General features: G+C 37.6%; 1 protein-coding gene across 9 annotated transcripts in view; it reads left to right on the forward strand.

Moving 5' to 3' along the window:
• ICA1 (islet cell autoantigen 1) overlaps positions 1–25,969 on the forward strand; it is a 154,742-nt gene that overhangs the window by 94,170 nt on the left and 34,603 nt on the right. For all 9 annotated transcript variants that reach the window (XM_077122848.1, XM_077122833.1, XM_077122824.1 and 6 more), the window contains exons 7-8: positions 18,906–19,031; positions 20,067–20,165. In XM_077122848.1, the coding sequence (XP_076978963.1) occupies positions 18,906–19,031; positions 20,067–20,165 (225 nt within the window). The remainder of the gene's footprint in view (positions 1–18,905; positions 19,032–20,066; positions 20,166–25,969) is intronic.

The raw sequence follows: 25,969 nt of genomic DNA on the forward strand, positions 1-25,969 counted from the left end.
CACTCTTGTTCTTCAGCATTTCTCTCCCAGTATTTAGGTGTGATTCTCTTTAGTTCAAGTCTGGGATGATACTGCTAAGAGGGAAAGTGTTCATCTGTTTTTAGTGCTAAAGAAGTAAGAGTTGTCTCATTTTCTTGCCATCTTGTGGAAAATCCGAAACAACAGTATGGATAGGAAGACTTTATATGCACATTCAATTCCAGTGGACTAGATTCATTTCAAAAGCATAAAGGAGAAAACTGGAGATATAATTGGATTTCCTATGGAAATATATTACTAAAATTATACACCTGTTGAGTTAGATTAAGAGGTAACTTATCAATAAGGCATGTAAAACAGATGGGAAAAGAAGCAAATAGCTAAAGAGAATGACCACAATTCCTTGAACAAGAGAAGCACACTCCAACCTCAGGGCCTTTGCACTTACTGTTCCTTGGTGCTCAGAGGACTCTCCCCTCTGATACCTGCATGGCTTGCTTCTTCATTTACACCAGGCCTCTGCTCCAATATCACTGTCTTAAAGCCTTTCGATGGCTATTCCTTATAAAACAGAATTCTTTACTACCTCCTAAGCTCTGCACTCTCATCTTTCTTACACTGGTTTACTCTCACCATCTAACAAACAGTATTTTTGTTATTGTTGTGTATTGTCAAGGTCCACTCACTAGAATGTAACAGTCATGAAAATAGAGACACTGTTTATTCCCTGCTGCATCCATGGCACCTAGAAATGCAGGTGGTCAGTAATATTTCTTAGGAGGGAGAGAAAAGGGAGTAAGTTAGAATGGTATCAGGAAAGTTAAACCTGGAATTACCTGAAGTTTATAAAAACTTCTGAGAACAAAATTGTTGTGTAAAGTAACAGTTTGGAAAAATAGGCTTCTTTGGGAATAGAGGATTTGATATATTTTGTATTCCTTCATCTAATATTATGTTTTGATAATGAATAACTTTCCCCCATCAACCATCAGGTCACTCTGAAGTCAAGTGTAGTTTGATTTAAAAAAAAAAAAAAAAAAGGCAGGTTAAATGCTTGGTTCTTGGTCAAGATATTGAGTTGTTCACTGGTTTTCTCTGTAGGGGTACGGTGTGACTTTTTTGGTTTTCTGCTTATTTATTCACTTGTTTTTGTGTTGTGAAAGCATAGATTTGATTGTATTTGATGTGCTTTAATCCATTACTAATATTATCTTTATTGATGTCCAAGTTAAGGCATCTTTGGCTAGCGTTGACTTCAGGTTCACTCCCGGGTCCTTTTGACATGAGCTGAGTAGTCTCCTTTGCTTTCTGCTAGCTGTTTCAGGATTGTCGCATATGTTTCCTGTCCCAGCCCCTGTAATAGCCATTTCTCCAAGGTCTGTTGGTTCCTTAAAGAGGAACATGGTATTTAGAGGCCATGATCTGGTTGCTGGGGAGCTCATTGCCTCTGAGTTAGGAATTGTTTCTAGGCCTTTAACAGTGGGCAAAGCTAGGAAATGTATTTTTACATGATTTAGTCTTAACTAATGAAAGCAAAGAGAGCAGAGCTACTAAGCTCCTATTTTACCTTCATCTATATCAAAGACTGTAGTATTAAAACTAGAAAGGATAGAGAGAAGGATTTAAGGAAAAGTTGAAGCTCAATATATGAAAGGAGCTAGTGTGTGCTAGTTGCATTAAAATATATTTAGTCACCACACTTAGATGAATTATGTCCCAGAAGTAACATGTGCACAAGTACAGAAACACTTAGTGAGTTTTGAGAAATCAGAGAGATGCCAGAAATAAAATAACAAGCAAATATTGTTCTATTTTTAAGAGAGAATAAAAAAATAAAACTCAAATATTCAATATTGTAAATGAGACTTTAATATGTAACCAAGTTCTAGAACTGATTACTATGTAGTTGGTTTATAATAGACTTGGAAAATAATTTTGATTTTTCTGAAACAGAATGGGTTCACTTTAAATCCTTATCACACTAATCCCATTTCCTCTTTTTTATTATATTTTATAAGTTTCATAGCATTCTGTATTAGACAAACGGAGAGAAGTGCATTAAAGATTGTATAAAACAAGCAAGACCCAATTATTTACTCTTTGTAAGAACCCATTTTAATATGAAAACAGATTAAAAATAAAGGATGGATTAATGTACACATACACACCTTTGAACCCTAATCAAAAGAAATACAAAGTGCCTATATTAATATAGGACAAAATAGACTTCAGAACAAGGACTATTACTAGAAATAAAGAGGACTTCTTATTAATGACAAAAGGATAAATTCATCAAAAGGAGGTAAAAATTCTAATGTATTTGCAACTAATAGAGCATCAAAATACATGAAGGAAAAACTGATAGAACAGCCATGAGAAATAGAAAAATCTATAATTGTAATTGGAGTTTTCAATTCTGTTCTTCCAGTAATTCATAGAAAAAGTAGACTGAAATCAGTAAGGATATAATGACTTGAACAACATTATACGCTACCTTGGCCTAATTGACCTTTATGAAACATTCTATAAACTAACATCAGAATACATGTTCTTCTCAAATGCACAGGGAACATTCACCAAGATAGACCATTTTGGGGGTCATAAAGCAGATCTAAATAAAGTTTTTAAAAACTGGAATTATGCAGAATATCTTCTCTGACTACAACAGAATTAAACTAGAATTGAATAGCAGATATATATCAGGAATGTCCCCCAAATAGTTGGAAACTAAACAGTATCTTTCCAAATAGCCCATAGATTAAAGAAAATACTACAAAGGAAATGAGAATCTGTTTTGAAGTTTAAAAAAAAAAACATATGAAAAATGTGTGAGTTGCAGCTATAACAGTGCTTAAGAGTGAAATTTAGAGCATTAAAAGCTAGCATAATAAACAAAAATTAAAAGAGAAAGAAGTTTATATAGGAAAAAAATTTCTCAAATCAATAATCTAAAATTCTATCTTAAGAAACTAGAAAAAGAGCAAATTAAACCTAATCAAGCAGAAGGAAGGAAATGATTCAGTGCAGTAGCAAATGAAGTTGTAAACAGAAAATAGTATAGAAAAGTAATAAAATCAAAAGCTGATTCTTAGGAAAAATAAAATAAAATTGATAACCTGTAGCCAGACTGGTCAGGAACAAAAGAGAGAAGTGGTGAATTATCAGTATCAGGAATAAAAGGGCATTACTACAGATAATACCAACATTAAAAAGGATAATGATTATGAACAATTTTAAGCCAGTAAATTTGAAAACATGGGTGAAATAGACAAATTCCTTGAAAGACACAAACTACCAAAGTTCACTCAATTGAAATATATCCTGGTAGCCCTATATCTATTAAATAAATCAGATTTGTAGTTTAAAAACCTTCCCGCAAAAAATAAAGAACAGAAAAGAAAAGGAAAAAAAAAAGCTCCAATCCCATATAGCTTCACTGGTGATATGTACCAAACATTTAAGGAAGAAATAACACCAATTCTATACAAGCTCTTCTATAAAATAGAAGAGGACAGAACATTTCTGAACTCATTTTATGAATTGGTCTAGCATTATCCTAATACCAAAACCAGAGAAAAAGATATTTTAAGAAAAGAAAACTATGGATTAGTGTGCTCACATATATAGACAAAAAAGGATTCATATCAAAATATTATTAAATAGAAATTTCATGGGGTTTCTTTTTGGAGTGATGGGATATTCTAAAATTGGTTGACGTGTTAGTTGACCTGTGAATATATTGAAAACCACTGGCTTGTACACTTTAAATGAGTGAATTGTATATTATGTGAATTATATCTCAGTACAGTTAAAAAATATTAGCAATTAGGATCCAAGAATATATAAGAAGAGTAATATATCTTGACTAAGGTATTATTTATCCCAAGAAGAGAAGTCAATTTAACATTAAAAAGTCAGTATAATTTACTGTATGAATAAACCAAAAGCAACAAACCAGGTGATCATCTCAAAATATCCAGAAAAAGCATTTATCAAAATCCAATATCCATTCTTGATTTTAAAAAAAAAATGCTCAGTGAGTGAAAGGTAGAAGGGACATCCTCAATCTCATAAGAAGCATCTATGAAAACCCTACAGCTAATATCATATCTAATCATGAATAACTGAATGTTTCTCTCTTAAGATTAGGAGCAAGGCAAGAGTGTTTGCTTACACCACTTTTATTTAACATTGTCCTTGCCAGCATAAATAAGACAAGAAAAACAATAAAGAACAATCAAATTAGAGCTATTCTCAGAGAATATGATATATATACATGGCTCTATTTGCATGGATGTAGAAGATCCCAAGAAATACTAAAAAAAAAACAGCCTCTAAAACTAAATATTGAATTTATCAGGGTCACATAATACAGGATCCAATTACAAAAATTAATTGTTTTTCTAGTAATGAACAATTGGACATTGAGATTTTAAAAATTCATAATTATAGTAGCTTCAAAAATTTAATAGGAGTGATAGATTTAATAAAATTTATGCAAGACCAGTACACTGAAAGCTACAAAAAATTGGTAAAAGAATTAAAAGAAGCTCCCCCCAAAATGGAGGTATATACCATTCCCAGGGGTCAGAAGACTCAGCATTGTTGAGATGGCAATTCTGCCTATTGAATCAATAGATTGAATACAAACCCAATCAACATACTGAAGGCCTTTTTGTAGAAATTGACAAGCTGATACAAAGATACATAGAGACATGTGAAGTAGCTCAATAGCCAAACAATTTTTTAAAAGAAGAACAGAATTTGAGGACTTACACTGCCTACTTTCAAGGCATACTATAAAGCTACGGTAATCAGGACAATGGTCTTGGTGTAAGAAGAAGCATGTAGATTATTAGAGTAGAATATGAAGTCCAGAGATAGACCCACACATATATGGCTTGTTGATTTTTTTGCCAAAGTGCCAAGGTAATTCAATGAGGTATTTTTTCCCTCCAACAAATGGTGCTGGAACAATTGGACAGCCATATGCAGGAGAAACAAGATGAATCTGGACCCATATTTCACACCATATACAAAAATTAACTTGGAATGGATCATAGATCTAAATATAAGAGCTAAAAATATAAAATGTCTAAAGAAAAAGCATAGGAGAAATCTCAGTGGCCTTAGATTAGGGAAAGATTCCTTAAAGCGCAAAAAACACAAATCATAAAAGAAAAACTTAGTAAATTAGACAAACTCAAAATGAAAACCTTTTCCTCTTCAAAAGGCACTATTAAGAAAATGAAAAGGCAAGCTCCACATTTGAAGCAATTATTTTAAGCATATGCCTGATAATGTATTTGTATGTAGAATATATAAAGAACTTTTAATAAGAAAAAACCCTCAATTTTTAAAATAGGCAAATGATTTGAACGGATATGTGACCAAAGATATACAAGTAGCAAATAAGACATGAAAAGAAGTTCACCATTAATCGTTAGTGAAATGCAAATTAAACCCACATAGCTACCACCATACATCCACTAGAGTGACTAAAATTTAAAAGACTTAAAAATATCAAGTGTTAGTGAGAATGTAGAGCATCTAGAACTTTCATTCATTGCTGGTGAGAATATAAAATAAGTCACTTTGGAAAACTGTCTGGCAGTTTCTTGTAAAGTTAAACATACACTTATGTGATTCAGCAGTCCTACTCCTAGGTATTTAACCAAAGAAATGAAAAACATTTGCCCATACAAAGCTCAAATGTTTATTATAGCAGATTTATTTAAAATAGCCAAAAATTAGAAACATTGGATGTATAACTTTCAATATAGCTATACAGTGAAATGCTGCTTAGAAACAAAACAAAACAAAAAAAGAACTAATATATGAAACATCAATTGCAAAAGCAAGTGAAAGAAGCCAGACACATAAACTGCATATTGTCTGATTCCATTTACATGAAACCCTAGAAGAGACAAATCTAATCTATAGTGACAGAAAGCAGAAAAGTAGTTCGCAAGGGCTGGAACTTGGGGAAAGAACTGACTGCAAAGAAAAACTTTAGAGGTTATAAAAATGCTTTATATCATGACTGAGGTGGTAGTTACATGCCTGTGTACATTGCTCCCACAACTCAGACTTGTACACTAAAATTAAAGTATACCTCAATAAAGCTGATTCAGAGGGATGAGGAGGAGGAGGATGGCAGCAGGTCTCATGCACAGAATGAAACAGATACCCTTTCTTTTTTCTCTAGAAAAGTGGTAATCCAGTGGCCATAGTGCACCTGAGTCAATTTGATAGGCTAGTTTCTGCCCACTGCATTGAGGATCCTGAGCCAATAAGCCTTAGCAAGATTTCTGATAATAGAAGGTGTGATCAGGCTATATGGCTTAGGGTCTCTCCATAACAACTAAACTGATAAGGCCAGCATTGTTGAGCAGGGTTTCCTGAGATGGTGTATGTGCTATTTGGGCACGTCTCGGTCTCTGAGCACTGTAAAGTACATGGACAATGGTAGATCAATGACCTTGTATCCTATGGCAGAACATAAACAGCATGGATTATAGAATCACATAAACTTTAGTTTGGACCTAGCCTTTATGTTAGATAAACAGCTAGGTCTTGGTTTCCTCTTTTATAAAACAGGGGATTTCCAGAAGTTGCATTTTATGGCTTAAAGTAAGTGGTAAGCGATTTATGAAAGGGCTCTCTAGTCAAATAAATCTTAGAAACACTGGAATAATCAAAGTTAAAAAGAGATCTTTATCATAGGATTTCTCAGAGCCTTCCATGTGAATTTTCAAGAACTCACAGTGGGCAGCTTGTATTAGTTCCCTTTGGTTGCAAGTAACAGAAGCCCATATGAATTTGTTGAGGCGAAGGTAGGACTAATTAGAAAAGCCATGTAGCCCTGGGAAGGGCAGCTGATCCAGGAAATTGAGTGCTACCAGGACTCTTTCTCTCTTACTCTCATGTGTGCTTCCCTCTGTGTGTCACCTTCATTTAAAGACTAAGACTTATTCTATTCCAAGTTCAAAAGTCACATGTAAGGGCTCTCTGGTTGGCCCAGCTTAGATCAGGTGACTTTCCCTGAAGCAGCCAACTATGATGCATTCTGGTTTATTCAACATGAATTAAAATGATCATCCCTGAGCCAATCCGAATAAAGCGATGGCCTGTAAAAGAGGATGCCATCCCTCCTTTAAACCATGTCATTACAGTAGAGAGAGGAGCATTTTGGACAATCAAAAAATAGAAAGCTCCTATATCTACACTTGGCTGGCCTCACACAGGTGGTACACACACTCGCTCACCCATGCTCTGCTGCATAATACAATATCAAAATTGCTCTTGTCATCGGTGGATAAATGTGATGAATCAATACAGTAAAGCATTAAATGAAGTGATTCAATAAAGTGCTTAAGTATGTGATCAAGAGTTCTTGGATCATTGGCTTCAAGTAGAAAGATCCTCCTTTATTGAAGCCAAATTACTGATCTCACTTTTCCGAGTGACTTCACATAGGCTGACTTAGATTTTCTCTTGTGGTACCTCACTAAATGCCAAAAGAAATAATTGGCATATTCTATCATCTTAACATCCCCATCTCCACCCCACTATTCCACAAAAGTTCCAGCCTCAATGGGAACTTGTCTAAATTCCAAAAGATTTCAGGTTCTAACTTGAGCAGTGGTTTCATGAATGCAAAGCAATGAAGAACTCCTCCCTGACATGTCCACTAGGACTCAGCCCAGCCTACATTTTTGAATCTGTCAGAAGCAACACCTTGGTCCTGGTGTCTCTTTCTGTCTTAGTCAGAACACTTTAGGTTGTAAGAGAGAGAAACCTAACAATTTTGATTGTTAGCTTGGAGAGTTTATTGAGAGGCCCAAGAAACCACAGGGGGCATCAGTGTGGCTGGCTTCAAAGGCAATGAGAATTTGGGACCCAGATGCCACTGAAGCACCCTTTCTATGTCCATTTCTCCTCTTCCTCTTCCACCCTTCCCACCGCTCTCACCACCCCCTTACCCTCTCCCTCCATGTTGTCTCTCTTCTCTTAAACCGTCTTCTCTTCTGGTGAGTAAAAGTGATTGCCAGCAGCGCACCACCTCATGTGTCCCGGTTTTGTCGCCTATGTGGGAGTGAAACATCCTCTTTCTGGTCCCAAGTTAAAAAATTCTGGGAAGGCTCTGACTGGGAGTTTAATCGAATGAATAGTAAAATAGTGTATTACAGTAGCTTCATCCAATAATAGGTTGGGGACTTTCTGTACAGCCACGAATAGTGGAAATTTCACGATGAAGTTTGGGGTGGGTGCCCTGTGTTACAAAGTGTCATGGAAGACAGCATGAAAAAGGAGAGACTGCAGGAGCAGTTAGAAAATAGGAAGTATGGTAGGTGAACTGTTCTAAGAAAATATTTGTCCCCTGAATGTAGAATCCTCCCTCAGAGGAAGATAGAGGCTGAACAGATGATGTTAATGAGGGGTAGTATAACGAGCTGGTTGAGATAAAGCCAAGAATTCTGGTGTGCCCTGATGTGCCCATGAGCAGTTGATAGGCATAGAACCTGGTGGAAGAGAAGTCAAGTTAGATAGTGACATTGGCTTGGCGGGGACAAATAAATAAGAGCCACACCCTGACATCTATCCTTCACCAGAGTCCGGTCTGTTTTAAGGACAGACTACCTAAGTATCTCTCAGATCAGACCACTTTTTTCCCCATATCCAGTGTCACTACCCAAGTTTAAAGCTGCCATTATCTCTCACTTCAACCCCAAGTATATACTCCTTTAATCAATCTCCACATTGCAGTGAACAATCTTTTCAAACTGCAAATTGGATCATCTCTCTCGCTTGCTTAAAAGGTTCCAGGGTTTTTTTCACGGTCTCTAGGGTAAAATCCCAAATCCTGAACATGCCTGTGAGACTCTGCTATAGGCTCCCCACTCCTCCCCAACCCTCTCCTGCCTCATTGTACACCACCCGCCTGCTTGCTCGTAGCAACCCAGATTTACCGGCCTTCTGTCAATTCTGAAACCTGCCTCACTCCCCTCTGCCTTCACACACGCTCCCCCCTCTGCTAGAAAACCTTCCCTCTCACCTTGATGGTTAACCCTGCTCAGCCTTTGGGGCAGAGCTTCAGCTCTGCTTTCTCAGTGGACATTCTCTGGGTCAGATTCCTTAATCAATCCCAGGGGATTATGTGGTTTTCCTTCCGAGCATCCTTCTCAGTTTGTAGGTATGTCCTCTCTGATGTGAAAACACTCACAAGACTGTCAGCTCCACAAATCTGAGTCCCTCTCCATTTTTTCTCACTTTTACCAGCACTTAAGATACTCAGTAAATATTTGTTGCATAGATGGAAGGGGATAAAGCAATCTCCTGGGAAAAAATGTAAAAAAAGGCAGTGGGAGGGGTGGTGGGATGGGGGTGGATTTTTATATAGTTTTGTTGTTAAAAGAAAGAAAATCCTTAGAAAAAGTACAAAACAACTTTCAGAATTTTGATTGTGGAGTAATATAAACACCATCTTCACTTCGATGGAGAATGCAGATTAAACTGAGAGGAAAAAAATAGCTTTGACTTCGCCTTGTGTAGTGTAAGTTGGGTCTGAGAGGTAGAATTTTAGGTTAAGGGGAATATGTACAGAGAAGTGCCTTTCAGTTTTGGTACTCTGAACCTCGTTCCTTTGGTAAATTGAATTTCTGTGGCCTGAGGAAGGGCGGACCCAGATTAAAAGGGATCTAAAATACACAGTCATTTCTTAGAGCTTGGAGAATACAAGGAGAAAGATGAAGTAACAAAAATAAAACAGAAAAAAAAGGGTACATTTATTTGAGTGAAGGTTTTTAAAGAAGCTTCAAAACCATAAGAGCTCATCAAGATGTTTATATAATTGAATATAATTTATCTGGGATTGACAGTAATAATAATCAAAACATTTTCACTTAAGTGTATCTTGAGGCAGATGAAATTAGGTTCTTGATGATATCCCGTGCTAGACTGTGTCCTTGGTGTTTTATACCCAGGCTAGAAACGTGTCATACAGTGGAGACATTTGCACAACATTTTAAATGAATTTTACCACATTCGTAATGCCCAACAGTGTAATATCTTCCTTGTTTGGCAGGGAAAAGGGCTCAACATTTGGGAACTCAGCAGTGCATTAAGTATTTTAATAATTATTGTTGACATACAAAGCATATGGCTTTTCAGAGCTCACCAGATCAAGTGTTAGTCTTCCTCTAAGTTTCTAAAATTCCTTTATGAAATCCAAACAAGATTAAATTAAGGCACATTTCAAACTATTTCGATTCATATGCTTTGTGTTATAAGCAAGTGAAGGAAGTTTTCTCCTAGAATATCAAATAATCTAATTATATTAATGTGAAGAAAAAAGCAAAAATCACACACATATATTTTAATTTGCATTTAATTAGAGTCTAGAACTTCCCTAAAAGCAGGCCCTTTTTATAGAAGACTAGGATGTATACTCCTCGTCATACTTTAAAACTACCCTTAGATGTCACCTCAACCCAGAAGCCTTGCCTACCTCTTTCTTTTTAATTAGAGAAGTTTAGGTTTATGGAAAAATTATTTAGAAAACAAACAGTTCCCATATACCGCACCCCCCACCCATATGCAGTTTTCATTATTATTATTATTATTATTATTATTGCATGGGCAGGCACCAGGAATCAAATCCAGGTCTCTGGCATGGCAGGAAAGAATTCTGCCACTGAGCCACCATCACACTGCCCAGTTTTCCCTATTATTGACACTCTATATTAGTGTCGTACCTCACTACAATTGATGAAAAAATATTATTGTAATTGAATAGTAGCATTAGTCCATGGTTTGCATTAAGGTTCATTGTTTTAGTGGTCCACTCCTATGACTTTTTAAAATTTTTATTCTAGAGGCATGTAAAGCCTAATATTTCCTCTTTTTAAAATTTTTATTCTAGAGGCATATAAAGCCTAATATTTCCTCTTTTAACCACATAAAAATCCATTATTCAGTGGTTACATTCACAAGTAGTGCTCCCACTGCTGCAGTCCATTACCAAAACTTTGTGCCAAAACCAGAATCTGTGCCAAAAGCATTAACTCCCATTCGCTACTCCCACCCCAATCCCTGGTAGCCTGTATTCTAGTTTCGTTATTGATCTCCTCTCTGATATTCTATTGAAAATGGTGTATTCAAGTCTCCGACTATGAATGTAGACTCTTCTGTTTCTCCCTTCAAATCTGTGAATATTTGCTTCATATGTTTTGTGTCTCTACCATTAAATGAGTATGTATTTATAACTGCTATATCTTCTTATTCAATTGACCCCTTTATCAGGGTATAATAACCTCCTTTGTCTGTTGTAACAGTTTTTTACTTACAGTATATTTTATCTAATATTAGTATAGCTATCCCAGCTCTCTTTTGGTTGCTACTCGCAAGGCATAAATTTTCTTCCATACTTTCACTTTCAGTCTACTTGCCTCTTTGAATTTAAAGAGATTCTCTTGCAAGTAGCACATAGTTTTTATCCGTTCTGCCAGTATCTACCATTTGATTAGAGAGTTTAATCCATTACATTTAATAACTACTGATAATACAGTACTTTCTTCTGCCACTTTGCTGTTTTTGTCTTTCTAAGTTTTATACCTGTTTCAATCCTTAATTGTTCTGTTAATCCCTACTTTCATATTTATTTATTCATTTTAGTATTGTACCATTTTGATTCCCTTCTCCTTTCTTTCTGAACATATTTTTCATGTATTTCTTTGTGGTTACCATGGGGTTAAAATTTAACATCTTAAATATTTAACAGTCACATTTAATCTGATACCAATTTATCTTTAATAGCATACAATACACTGTTACTATACCTCTTTGTTCCCTTACCTTTTTTGTACTTGTTACAAATTATCTTGATACATTGTTGTCCAAAGCCATAGATGTATCTAACTTTTTTTTTTTTTGGTTCATGATTCAGGAATCGAACCCAGGTCTCCAGCATGAAAAGTGGGTTTTCTCACCACTGAACTACCCATGCACTTTTATCATTACTTTTTATACATTTGCATTTCAGCTCCTCTAAGTAGTAAGAAGTGTAGTTACATAAAAGAAAAAAATTACAATACGATGGTGTTGGCATTAATAATTACCCAAATGGTTACTTTTACTGGAGGTCTTTATTTCTTCTTACCAGTTTGATCCACTGCCTGGGTTCCTTTCCTTTCCATCTGAAGGACTCTCTTTAGCTTGTAGGGAAGGTCTAGTGGTGATGAACTCCCTTAGCTTTTGTTTAACTGGGAATGTCTTAATCTCTCCTTCATTTTTTAAAACATTTTTTAAATTATAAGTTGTAACACACACACACACACACACACACATATATAAAGGAAAGAAAGGGAAAAAAGCAATAATTCTCAAAGCATGGCTTGCACTATTTAGAGGGGAGGGCAATGATTTTCCTTTAACAAGTAGTCATAGAACAGATCCCAGAGTTTGTCATGTGCTACCATTTCACCATCTCAGATTTTTCCTTCGAGCTGCTCCAAAACACTGGAAGCTAAGAAGGAATATTATTAATATAGTGATTTAGCAGTCATACTCTCTTGGCCACTGATACCTTATTTTATTACACTTTTTCCCTCTTTTGGTCAGGAAGGCATTGTCAATCCCATGGTGCCAGGGCTAGACTCATCCCCTGGAGTTATGCCCCATGTTGTCAGGGAGGTTTTCACCCCTGAATGGCTTGTACTATTTAGAGGGGAGGGCAATGATTTTCCTTGCAGAGTCAGGCTTAGAGAGAGAGAGAGAGCAGCAAAGAGGTTACCTAGAAGCAATTTTTAGTCTTCATCATAGGTAGTCTTAACTTCCCCCCTACAGAAATATAAGTTTTATAAGGGCAAGCTTCAAAAGGGCTAGATATCCTGCTTAGGGATTAAACTTTGATTGTATTACTTCCATGGAGATATGACACACCCAATTGTGGGTGTGACCTTTTGATTTAGACGGATTTGTGACTCTGCCCATTCAAAGTGGGTCTTGATTACTTTACTAGAGTACTTTAAAAGGGAGAACACTTTGGAGAAACCTCAGATGAAGATGCTTGGAGAGCAGTTGCTTCACAGCTGACAAATACACAGGTGTTTGAAGATGCGTAGAGTGCTGACAGAGAGAGCAGATGCCTAGACATGTGCCTTTCCATGATGCTAAGCAAGCCAGAATCCAGAATTGTATCCCAGAGGATCTAAGTGAAGGCCCACAGATACTTAGAGAGGAAACCACTGGCATCAGAAGCTGGAAGCAATGAACTGGGAATAAGGACCAGCAGATACCAGTCACATGCCTTCCCAGGTCAGCCTCCCTTAAGCCAAAGTATCTTTTTCTGGATGCCTTAGTTTAGACATTTTTCTGGCCTTAGAACTATATACTTGTGACTTATTAAATTCCTTTTATAAAAGCTGTTCCATTTCTGGTGTATTGCATTCTGGCAGCTTAACAAATTAATACAAGGCCTGATCTCTTTTTCAGCTATTTTGATTGTAATTAAATATAGCTATGCTAACTTTCAGGGCTGCAGCCCTCCATTTCTGGTCATAGGTGTCACAGAGTTACTCAGAGTTCCAGGGAAATACCAACTGATGCACATATAGTTCAGTGTCTCAGAATCTGGAAATACATTTATAACTTCAGATTAAATATGGCTGCAATAAGGGCTTACAAACTAGTCTCCCATTTTCTTATAGATATTTTCTGAGAGAGACCTTAGCATATTTGTTCTTTTGTTTCTGGCTTATTGCACAACGCATTGTCTCCAAGATTTATTTAGTTCATCGAGTCCCTCTCAACATCATTCCTTTTTGCAGCTGAAACATAATCTATCATATAAATGTATCACCATCCACCATTGTGCTTCTCAGTCATTGTACCCTTCAGTTCACCCCATCTATTGGGCATCATGGATAATGTCTAAAATAAACAAACCCTGCCTTACATTGTCCTCACTTGGTTGTGCAATCAGCAGCACTCTCAATTTTAGACAATTTTCATTAGTCCATAGAGGCAAAGAACTGACAAACACAGCCTCCCCAAATATCAAATCAAAACCACCACTTATCTCTTGTCCTCCCCTCCCCCCCATTAGTTGCCCCTGGTAATGCTGTGGTACTGTTGATGTCTTCCTGTTTTAACTATTGGCCATAGCCTGTATTTTTAATTTTGCACCTATATCCCTCTCCTATTGACTCTTTGTCCACTATCAAGCCATTGAAATAGCTCATGTGAGAACTTATTTATAATTGTAGATTTAATCAATGGGTTACTTGGCCCTGTACATCCTCTTCTCCCTTATAGTTTAAAAAAGTCCTACTGGATGTAGAATTCTTGGTTGGCCACTATCTTCTTTCAGCACTTCAAATATTTGACCCACTGCCTTTTTACATCCATGGTTTCTGATGAGAAATCAGGACTTAATCTCATTCAGACTCCCTTGTACATAACACATGTCTTTTCTTGCAGCTTTCAGAACTCTTTCCTTGTCTTTGGCATTCAGAAGTTTTAGTGCTGTGTATCAGGGCATGCTTCTCTTTAAGTTTGTCCTATTTGGGGTTTGTTGAGTTCTTAAATGCACACATTCATATCTTTTGCTAAACTTGCCATTATTTCTTTGAATATTCTTTCTGCTCCTTTCTCTCTTTCTTCTCTTCTAGGACTCCTGTCATGTGTGTACTGGCATATTTGGTGGTGCCCCACAGGTCTCTTAAGCTCTGTTCACTTTTTTCATTCTTTTTTCTTTCTGCTCCTCAGGCAGAATCACTTCACTTGTCTTGCCTTCAAGATCCCTGTTTCTTTCTTTTTGTCAGCTCTAACCTGCTTTTGAAACCTTTAGGGGATTTTTCATTTCAATTATTGTGGTCTTCAACTCCAGGATTTCAATGTGGGTCCTTTTTAAAAAATCTTTCTCATTATTGAGATCCCTCATATTTTTTATTCATTCCTTGCTTCCTTATATCCTTTAGGGTTTTCTCTGTGTTTCTTTTTTCTCCTTGAGTATATGTTAGATCATTTTTTAAGTCTTTGTGTGGTATGCCCAACAAAATTGATGGTTTCTGGAATTTCATCTTTTTCCTTTGGATGGACCATCTTTTCCTATTTCTTTGTCTTGTAATCTTTTCTTGCAACTGTCAATTTTAATATTTTAAAGTGTTAACTCTGAGATTTAGTCTCTGTGCTGGCTGTTCCTTGAATCTGTGTCTATATACAATGAAATGACAGAGATTTCCTTGCGTGCCAGGAGCTAACAAACACAAACAAAAATATGTTTCATAGTCTTCACAGATTGCATTGCCTTGGCTGATGCTCTCCTTCAGAGTTTAGTCCTTCTGTCAAGAAATTCAGTGCAAGTTGAATGTGAAATTCAGGGTCCTCTCCATCTTTTATGAGCCTGCTTCTTGTCTTGGGCTTGTGCTTGTTTGTGGATTTAGGAATTCCTCTGTTTATAGAAATTCAAATACTTTATTCCCTATGAAATCGATTTTCTGACTCTCCTGGGTGCTCCATTACATGACTAAAGGAGGTAATCCTTTGCCCCAGGCTGCTTTGATTTAATTGTTTTGGTTTTTTTTTTTTTTCACAGTGCTTTAGCTGTAAACTGCTTCTGCCTGAAGGGCAAATGCAAGCCAGAGAAGAGTGTCCTAGTTCTGTTCTTTTATTCTGCTACCAATAGACTGGCTCAAACATACTGGCACCCCAGTATGCACATAGGGATTGCTCTGCTCTCTCTGAAACAGGGTAAGGACCCGTAATTGGAGTACAGGCTGGCTCTGCACCAGTTAGGGACTTGGGAAGGTGCCAGCAGGGGTCCCATAACCTTCTCTTATCGTCTTAAAAAATATGTTTTCTTTATTTGGTCCTTTCTCAGTTATTGCGTCCCCTTAGATGTTCTCTGGAGTTTTGAGGAAGATGGCTCTGCCACCCTTTTCTTAGCTGTTGCAAGATCCTGTGAGGAAACAGCAACCTGGAGTGTCTTACATTGCCTTATTGGCCAACTGGAAGCCTTGTATCTACCTTTTTACCACTTGTATCAGTTATCTTTGGCTGCAATAACGTAATGACATAAGCAACCATAATACTGATTTACTTAAGACAATAAACATTTCTTATTGCACACAAGTCTGAGGTTGGCAGGGCAGTTCTTGTGTCTGCTGGGCTTCCTCATGCATCTGTGGTCAGCTGTGGGTTGGGGAGGGGCTCTGATCATGGTGGATTCCTTCACGTTTCTGGTGATCGGTTGGTTGAAGGCCAATCTTGGATGATATTTAAAGACAAGTAAGTTCCCCGCCACATGTGTCTTTCATAATTTCATATATTACCCTCCCCTTTTCTGGCCAGCCCAGTCAAGTTCTCAAGCTGGTCTGGGCACATCCTCATAGCCATCTCAGAGGAACAAGACACGAAGCAAAAATATGCCAGCATTTTTTTCAAGCCTACATTTTTTACCACATTTGTTAACATCCCAATGTCCAAAGCAAGTCATGACCAAGTCCAGAGTCCGAGTGGGAAGAGACTACCGAGTTACAGGGTGAAGGGCGGAGATCCAGGTAGATTACTACTTGGGGCTTTGATGCCATCAATCTGTTCCTCCCCAACATAAACTGTCTTCCTGCCTGTGCTACCTGTGTTCTGTTGTTGGACTTTTCCCACCGTACTGCACCATAGCGGGTGACCTGCTTTTCTTCCTTAAAAGGTCAGGTTCTTAGGCCTGTGAGCATTCATTCACAAATATGTATTGACCATCTGTTGTTATGCGTCTTATTCCTGTGCACACTCCCAGAGTCCAGCACTGGTCCCAAGTTGTAATAGGCACTCAGTAAATGTGTGTCGAGTGAAAGCATACACAAATGCTCACGACCCATATTTATTTCCTTCCCCTTCAGAGAAGGAGGGTGAGGACAGATACCTCTCAAGGATCCCAGTTGAGGTCTTCCAACCACAAGCAAATGGTGAAACAATAAGGAACCTACAGCAAGGACTTTTTTCAGATGCTTAACATCTTCCCTACTGGATTTTCTTGCTTCTCTTAACTGGAACTCTGGTTTCCTTTTTTTTTTTTTTTCCCCTTCTCTTTATTCCTCTCAAAGTTAGGCATAAAATCATTTATACTTAGCTCATCCTAAACTGTTTTTATAGTCAGAGGTCCCAAGTAGCTTGAACTCATGGGCTTTCTGCTCAGCAGTGACGAATGGTCGACCTCTGGGGATTTACTTAAGCTCATGGTGTGGTCAGTTTGAAAGGAGCTGGGCGGCTTTCATTCTCTAATCTTCTCAGCCCTGTGGGGCAGAAACACAAAGGAATGCTTAGGAATTTTTTTATACAGCTATAGACAGACGCAAGAACTTATTCATATAGGATATTAATTTATTAATATGATTAATGTTAACATTAATTTATTAATATGATTAATATGATTTTCAATTTATTAATATGATTAATTTATTAATATGATTAATATGATTTTCACTATATTATCTCATTATTCTCCAATTCCACAGATTATACATGGGAAACTTGTGTTTCTGGGAGAATCGTAATTTTGATTTTCTTCATTTTCCAGTGTGTAGTGTAAGTCACTTAGAAGAACATGGCTTTTGGGGCTCTTGGAGTCAGGCAGGCTAATTGGGAGTGCCAGCCCTGCCCCAAGTGACTTACCCTGATGGACCTCTCAGTCCTCCTCGGTAGAAGGTAGTATCAGAGTACTAGGATAGTGCTGGCACTTGTAAATAAACTATATCAATTGTTACATTTATTATTATTATTGTTGTATAATACCTTACAAATTTGTGTTAGTGGTAAATTGATTTGGTTGGTAGCAAATAATCTACCTATATTTTATTAGAAAATAAATGCATCACTTCTAAAACTATTTTAAAAGTTATACTTTCAAATGCACCCAGGTATGTTACCTTTTGAAATGGCCTGAAGAATTTCTACATTCACAACACTCGTTTAGTACCAGGTTCCCAGGTGCTAGAGATATAATGGTGAAGAAGGTAGACAACGCCATTCCCTCCTGATGGCCTGTGATGGAAGAGTTATCATTAATTAGTGCATGTTACTTCCTATCCTGGTTCTTACCTGGTAGCTACAACTTCATGAATTATCTGAGATAGATTAATACTTGGCTGTCTTTCTATTCAAGTATTAATTGGGATGATGCTTCAGGTTTAAAGGAAGGGAAAATTTTGACTCGCCATTTTTTTATGTAGTTATATTAAATTTTAAAGCATATTTTCAAATAATGTGTAGAGTAGACATTTCTGAATCTTTCCCTGACCCTCACTCAATCCCTGAATTACTTTTTGGATCAGGATGGACTGCAGATTCCTAGTGCATATTACTTGCTAATAAAGAGTTGAAAGTTTACCAGTGTTTTTTTAGGTTGTGTCAGAATGTCCTCATAGAGCATCCTGAGTTGGAGCCTGGAAGAGAGAAAAGACATTAGTGGAAAAACTGGTGAAACCCAAATATAGCATATAGTTTTGGTTAACATTGAATGTATCAATGTTAATGTCTAGTTTCGACAAATGTGCCATGTTCTCATAAGATGTTAACATTGGGGAAAGCTAGGGAAGAGTATAAAGATATTGTCTTGCTGTCCTACAAGATTCCAGAGCTCTCCCCACTAAGGTCAGTTTGTGAATACCTTGAGAAAAGAGTAATTTTAACATTAGACTAAGAGAATATAATAAGCTTGTAAGTGAGCTGTAAAATCATGATGTGCGGTACTCTCATTTAGGTCTTTTGTAGGTAAAGATAGGATGTTGTAGGGTCTTCTCGATTGCCTGAAACTTTCAAGGTTGTTTTCTTACATGAAAGAGAAAAACCCACTTTTGGTCTCCTTATAACCCTCGACTTTTAGTACTTAGGAGTTTGAGTGACTCAGAGATTCCCTTTTACTTTTTTAGGTACAAACACAAGTACGCCTTGCAAAAAAAAACTTTGACAAATTGAAGATGGATGTATGTCAAAAAGTGGATCTTCTTGGAGCAAGCAGATGCAATCTCTTGTCTCATATGTTAGCAACATACCAGGTAAAAAAAAGTGATCTTTCTTACAGTGTAACAAGAATGGCATGAGCCTTAGATGACAGAAAAATGATATTTGAGCTAAAAGTATGGTTTGGGCTTAATAAAATTCTGAATGTTATATTTCTCATAATTTACTTCCCATATCTCTCCCTTTCTAGCTTCCTCCAGTTTAGTCAAACCAAATATTAGCTATTTTCTTCATATATCCTGTAATTTCCCACTTCCCTGCATTTGTTTAGGTGGTTCCATCTACTTCCAATGCCTTTCCCCTCCACCTCTGTGCCTTTCCAAATTCTACCCTTTTTTAACGTACCTGAACAGTTGTCACATTCTTCAGAAAGTCTCCTCTGAACTCAGAATTTAATCTGCATTTTGTCATGGCACAGTCACTTTTCTCATTGGTTGTCATTATGTAATGCGCTTATATAGTCTCCCCTAGTAGCCTGCCTCTGAGTTCCATCAGGACGGATGTGTGTCCATCACTAGTACTGATGAGCCCCAGCTGAGTATGGGGTTCTGAACTCTAGGTGTTGTCGTGAACATAAAAATTAATAGAGCCAGTCCCTGCCCTCCAGGAGCTTGAAGTTTAAGAAGGAAGTTGGGGTAGTAAAGTCGGACTTTATTTTCTTGACCCTGGGACAGAATAGATATGCTAAGTGAAATCAATTCTAAGAAGGCCAAGGAAGGCCAAAAGATGGATTAATTGAATAAACTGAGGAACCACAAATGTACAGGTAAATGTTTGGTTCTGGGTTCTGGAGGATGAATCAGACCAGGCAGGGACAATGAGAATGGAGCACATTCAGGTTGTGGGAGGAGTGCAACCCACGAGAGGCAGTGTTTTGGGGGAAAGGGAGACATTTAGTTTGGCTGAAATCCAGGGTAAATATAGGTGTATAATGGGCAATAAGTCTGCAGAGATAAGGTGGGATCTTATTTTGGAGCACCTTGAAAGCCACTGATGAGCACACTTCCCTGGGGCCTGTGACTAAAACCAGGCATTCAAAACATGAATAGCTTTACTGTCTTTCTTTACAGACCACTCTGCTTCATTTTTGGGAGAAAACTTCTCACACCATGGCAGCCATCCATGAGAGCTTCAAAGGTTACCAGCCATATGAATTCACTACACTAAAGGTAGGAAAACTGGAGAAGCCATTAGAAAAACTTACGAAAAGTGAAGTTTTGTTTATATCACAAGCGATGTCTATTGCAGCAAGCATCAGTATTCCGACAGACTCTTGAAATCAGAGAGACAGCACTCCTGATGCTTTTTTTTTTATTTGGTTTTTACTGCATCAGTATTCAATACAATAATAATCTACCACAATCCAAAGTCACAGATTGAACCTTGGGATGCATTTTACTGAGAGATGAATTGTAGTAAGCTTGAGTCTTATGACTGGTCCTGCTCCTTTAAAATACTTGTTTGACATTGCTAAAGAAAAGATTTCACAAGTCTGGTATGCTCAGTTACTTTTTAATTATTAAATCCAAGTATGATCACTTGAAGAAGATATCTTCCTTTCCTCCCTTAACTTACTTCTGACAGATATTGTTTTGTTCTGAGAGTACTATCCAGCAGAGAATCGGTCTCTTCCACAAAGCTAAAGTATTATTTTCTATTTGAAAATGTAATTTAAAATTTTCAGTTTCTCAGTTCCAAACGGATACACGCACAATGTCTGAATCTCAATATTGCGGCCGACTGTGGAATTATTTACTCCCTAATGATCGCTGGAGGTGAATGTATATCAAGATAAGGAAGTAATTTTGGCTCTAAAAGGATTTTATGAATGGTGAGAGAACAGTGGTGCTTTATTGCCAGGTCTTACCTTTGAAAGAAATGGGACCAGGCAAGAACTAGTGTAGAGTTCACCTTGAAATCGCTTTGCTTATAACTTTCAGGCAATTTGTAAGTGTCTCATCAACTTGATTTATGAAAATTTACACTATTTTTTTCCCTCAAAAACACTTGATTTTGAGATGTGTAGACTGAAACTGCATCTGTAAAAAGTGCTCAGTCAGAAACCCTGAGATCCTGGCCCTTGCAATAAAGGCCCCAAGAGGAATCCAAAGCAGTCCACTCACCACGTGATGTCCCTGGCCGACTCCACTTAGGACACCAGTCCATGGAGCGCATTCCTCATAACTGCCCTCCCAGCTGCTCGCTCACCCATCCGGTGGCACTCGCTGGCTGAACAGGATTCATGCTAAACAGGTTCAGGGGGGTTGTTTGTGTGTGTCCTCCATCAACTGAATGATAAGTACTTGAGGGAAGAGACCTAACTTTTCTTATGTTTCCTCTTTTGCCCAGCCAAATATTGTATACACAGTGAGCCCTCAGCCTTCCTTGTCACCTGGGCAGTGTGTCGTTGATACTGGGAACCATGCCCCTTCCCTGTGATTTACTGCTGCCTGCAGCACCTTACGAGCAGCCATCCTGGCCAAGCAGAGTGGTGAAAATTCATACTGCTCACAGTATCCCCAATTCTTACCTGGGCCTGAGCAGAATCCCATGCACAGTATTTTGATAAGGCAAAGCATTTCAGGTTTTAGGGCATGAGTATGCTCAGATTTTATATGACACACATTGGCCAGGAGGAAGATGAAATGATGTCTACCTCAAATATAATTCCAAAGAGTTAATTGCATATTAAGGAGAATATGAAGTCATGAAATTGAAGCTATGCCACAAGCATGGAAGAATCCTTACATGGAAGAATCACTGGCCTCCTGTGCTGAGGAAAATATGGCTCCTTAATTTTTGCCATCATATTTATCAATGAGAGATGATCAAGCTGATTATGTTAGAGGATTTCTGATGAAGGTTTGACAGCAGTGGCTCAGGACATAATTACAAATATTTTAGGAAGATGACTGTCCATTACCTTTTATATTCCCTGAGTCTTCCATAAATTATGGTTTAATTGGTTTGTGGTTTAATTATATTTAAGTCGTAATAGGGTTATAGTAATGTTAAGTGTCTAAAAACCAACCGAACAAAAAAAATCTGTCACTAAAAACCAGATAAACAAAAAAAAAACCCTGTGATTTTATTACTTTTCTAGACTCCTATTCATCCAGGCTTTCAACAATGATACGTTACATTAGAATTTCATGCTGATAACTAATTTTTTTCTTTATGTGGACTCAAATCTTATATAACGGACTCCTGTTATTAAACAGCTCATTAACACAGACATAGATCCATTACATATCATATAGTACACCACAAAACATGTCAGGGAAAACCACTAATGGCTTATATTGCGGTCAAGCATGAGGATATTACTTGACTACCAAACCTTTTTGCATCAATATTTTTAAAAACTACATGCCTTGTATTCTATAAGATTTTTATTTGACCAGGTCTTCTTGCAATCTATGTAATTTTCTCCAGAAATGGCATCGTATATTGATAATGGATATTTTGAAATTTAAATATTTTCCCAGTTTGTTTGTTTTCTGGGTTTACCTAAGCAAATAGCCCCTTAAATGCCTTGTGGGACTACGACCGGAAGGAAAACGTTGTCTTTGGAAAGGTTCGCCAAGCTCTGTTAATGAAAAGCAACCCAATTGATTTCATTGCTTCAGGGTGTATTCTGAATATGTTGGTAATTGTGTCACTGCAGCTGTATTTCCTGACTGTTAGTTTTATGCTTGATGTAGGACGATACTTAATGTGTTAAACACTCAGCGTGTCCTGTTTGGAGGGAAGAGTCTTTTGCTGCAGAATAATAGGGACGTAAACGATGCCTGTGAAGTTTAAATTTTTACTTCTGTGAAGCTTTCCCTAGAAAATATGTGTGAGTTCTTTTCTAAAATACTTTTGTTATAAAAGTGAATTGAATCTCTATCTCATACTTGTTGAAAGATATCTGAATGAATATTTTGATATTTTAGGCCTGTGTTGTGCTATAGGGTAATATTTTTTATGTCAACAGCTATTGCATTTTTACCTAGGTCTGATATGATTGCATTCTACTTTTGTGAACATTTTCCTCCATCATTTTAAATTTGTAATAACCAGATTTTTATAGCATTTCAACTTTATGAAAAATTCAGCATGGAAATTGAACATTGTAAAAACAAAATTGAGTCTAATAATTTTAATAGAGCTCAAATTTAAAGCAGAGAGACTTTACCACTTAATTTACCTATTAAGTGTTTTCCAATAAAAGAAATAATTCCCTAATCATGTATTTTCAAGCAATAAACATTTATTTATTCATTAGAATGTTATTAAATATATATATATTGCATGAACTCTCTTTAATATGCAAAATTTATGGCCATTCCAAATTATCTGGGCTGTCATTGATGTGGCAGTGGTTATCACATAATGAAGATAGGAATGGAATATTGCTGACCACATCTTGAAAGCACTGTCACATTTTTAGAGAAAGTTATTTAGAACATGAGTTTAGCGTATTTTTAAAAAACTAAAAGAAGCTGTGTTAAGAAAGCACTACTACTCCACCTTAAATTACCAGCCCTCAGATGTGGTCACATTTGCTTCATCCTCCCAGCTTGTCATTTACTTACACATTTGCGTAGATATAGAACAGGCATCAGAAAAAAAAAAACAAAAAATGAAAAACTCAAGCCCTCAGAAGTCAGTGGCTGTGTTCATATGGATGACCCTTTTCCCCATGTTTGGCATGTAGGTTGAGTGGATGTCTTTACAGAGAAGTGAGGTGAGCATGGGCCCTTGACAGCATGGGTTCACTTATGGGGGCAAGCTGAGGGAAAATCATGTCATCCTGAATGTGTATTTTTAAAGGAATTGATGTGTCTGTATTTGATAACAAAGACCAATAGCAAAGTATATTTTTTGACCTGCTTTTTGAAGTAAAGTACTATAGTGGAAGGTAATGGTGGCTGTGATGATGGTGGTGGTGGCAGTGATAGAGGAGGTGGTGATAGTAGTGGCAGCAGTTTTGAGGGTGGCAATTGCACCAGTAGCCCCGTGGTGGTGGCAAAAAGAAGGATTTGTCAAGAATTCTGTAATGGATCCGGAAGATAGCCATTGAGAACATGGAGACAAGAGAGTTTGTTGAGATTGGTAGGTTCCATAGCTTGTGACTTCTTCCTCTCCGATTACCTCCTAGATTGTTAGTTTTGCAGAGTATCTCACAGGCAGTGCTGGGAATGGCAGTGGAGGGGGGCAAGTTTCACCAGACCTCTCTCAGTATCACCTATCCACCCCACCTTCAACCCTGGATTCCACAGATGCTCTGGCAGTTGCATTCCCACAATCCCTGGAATGAGTTTACGTAATTCCCAGCAGGAACAGAAGGGGGCTGGGAAGATGTACAAACAAAAAGGAAAGTCATGAGGGCTTCCTATCCGTGCATCAAGCAAATTCTTAAAAATGGAGATTGGTTTTGCAACTGACCCTTGATCTGGAAGATTTTTCTTAGGAAACCTGAATTTGAAAACATAGTTCTAAGTATGTTAAAAATATAACCATTGAAGCAGACAAGCCAATGACTCCTCCTTTTATCTCGTGGGGTCTAGGACTTTGTACTGTTCTTTGGAGCATCTTATGGAGAACAGTGCTTTTTGCTTTCAAATTCAAAAAACAGTCTTACCTAAAAATTTTTTTCAGATTCATATGTCTAGCAGCCTTCTTCCACACACCTCCACATTTCTCAGTTAATCACTTGAACATTTACTGACAGGCCACTTGGCTTTGTAGTTACATGCTTAGAAAATAAAGTCATAATAGTTTTTATGAAAGTTGGCTAAATGTCCCTGCAGCACTATTTTAGTTATCAGTCCCAACATGGCATTTACCTATGGCAAGCATCCAGAATATTCTTTTAGACTTTCAAGATTTTTTCTCAGTGTCATTACTTTACAATGTATTTAACAAAGCTGTTTTTTCCCCAAGAAGCTCCAGACCAGACCAATGGAAACAGCAAATTGGGATGCATCCAGGTCACTGGGAAAGGAGGGAGTAGAGGGTGCATGGCCAGCCCTGAGATCTGAGGTGGACAAGCCATGGGGTGGCTTGTCATCAGTTCATCCATCCTTTATAGTGACTGACACTTGTCTTCTCAGGCAGATGGAGGCTCAAGCCTCCAGGAGACTCATTCACTCACTCCTCCTTGAGGAGAAAGGAAAAAGGGTATCATTGTGTGGGTAGTGACTTTGTGCCAGGTGCTCTGCTGGAAGAGTTTGTCAAATGGTATATGTGACTCTAATGTACCAAGGTTGGGTATTATAATTAATACCACTGTTAGGTTCAGCATTGACATATAGAAAGCGCATATGTATTTTAGTGAATTCTTAAGATAACCTTGGGAAGTAGAGTATACTTGTTCCCATGTTTCAAATAAGGAAATCAAAGCTCAGGAAGGTCTAATAATTCACCCCAGGCCACATCTCCAATATGGGAGAAGGGAAGCCCAGGGTTTTTCCGCTCTGCCATACACAGCTTCCCAGGTGGCCCTTCTCTTGCACCCCTGCCCTTGGCCATGAGGCAGGAGGGAAGAAGAATGCGAAAGTATCCCCTTTAAAGGGTACAGCTGTTAACTTGCAATTAAAAATAACATTTTCAAGTGTTTGCTTGTGTGCAAAGAGTGTAATTTATATGTCAGCCCCACTGATACCTGGGAACTTGTGATGGTTGGGTTCATGTGTTAACTTAGCCAGGTGGTGGTACCCAGTTGTCTGATCAACCAAGCACTGGTCTGTCTGTCGCTATGATGACATTTCATGGACTTAAATCATCAGCATACTGATTGCATCTATGGCTGCTTACATCTACAGTTAGCTAAGGGGAGTAACTTCCATGTAAGAGACATTTAATCTAATCAGTTGAAGGCTTTTAAGGAGAAGGTGATCACTTCAGCAGTCATAAGAGAGAATTTTCATCTCTAATGCAGCCAGCCAGCCTCTCCTGGAAAATTCACTGAAAAGGTTCATCAGAG

Source organism: Tamandua tetradactyla, chromosome 1 (assembly GCF_023851605.1).
Source record: "Tamandua tetradactyla isolate mTamTet1 chromosome 1, mTamTet1.pri, whole genome shotgun sequence".
Classification (NCBI taxonomy): Eukaryota; Metazoa; Chordata; class Mammalia; order Pilosa; family Myrmecophagidae; genus Tamandua; species Tamandua tetradactyla.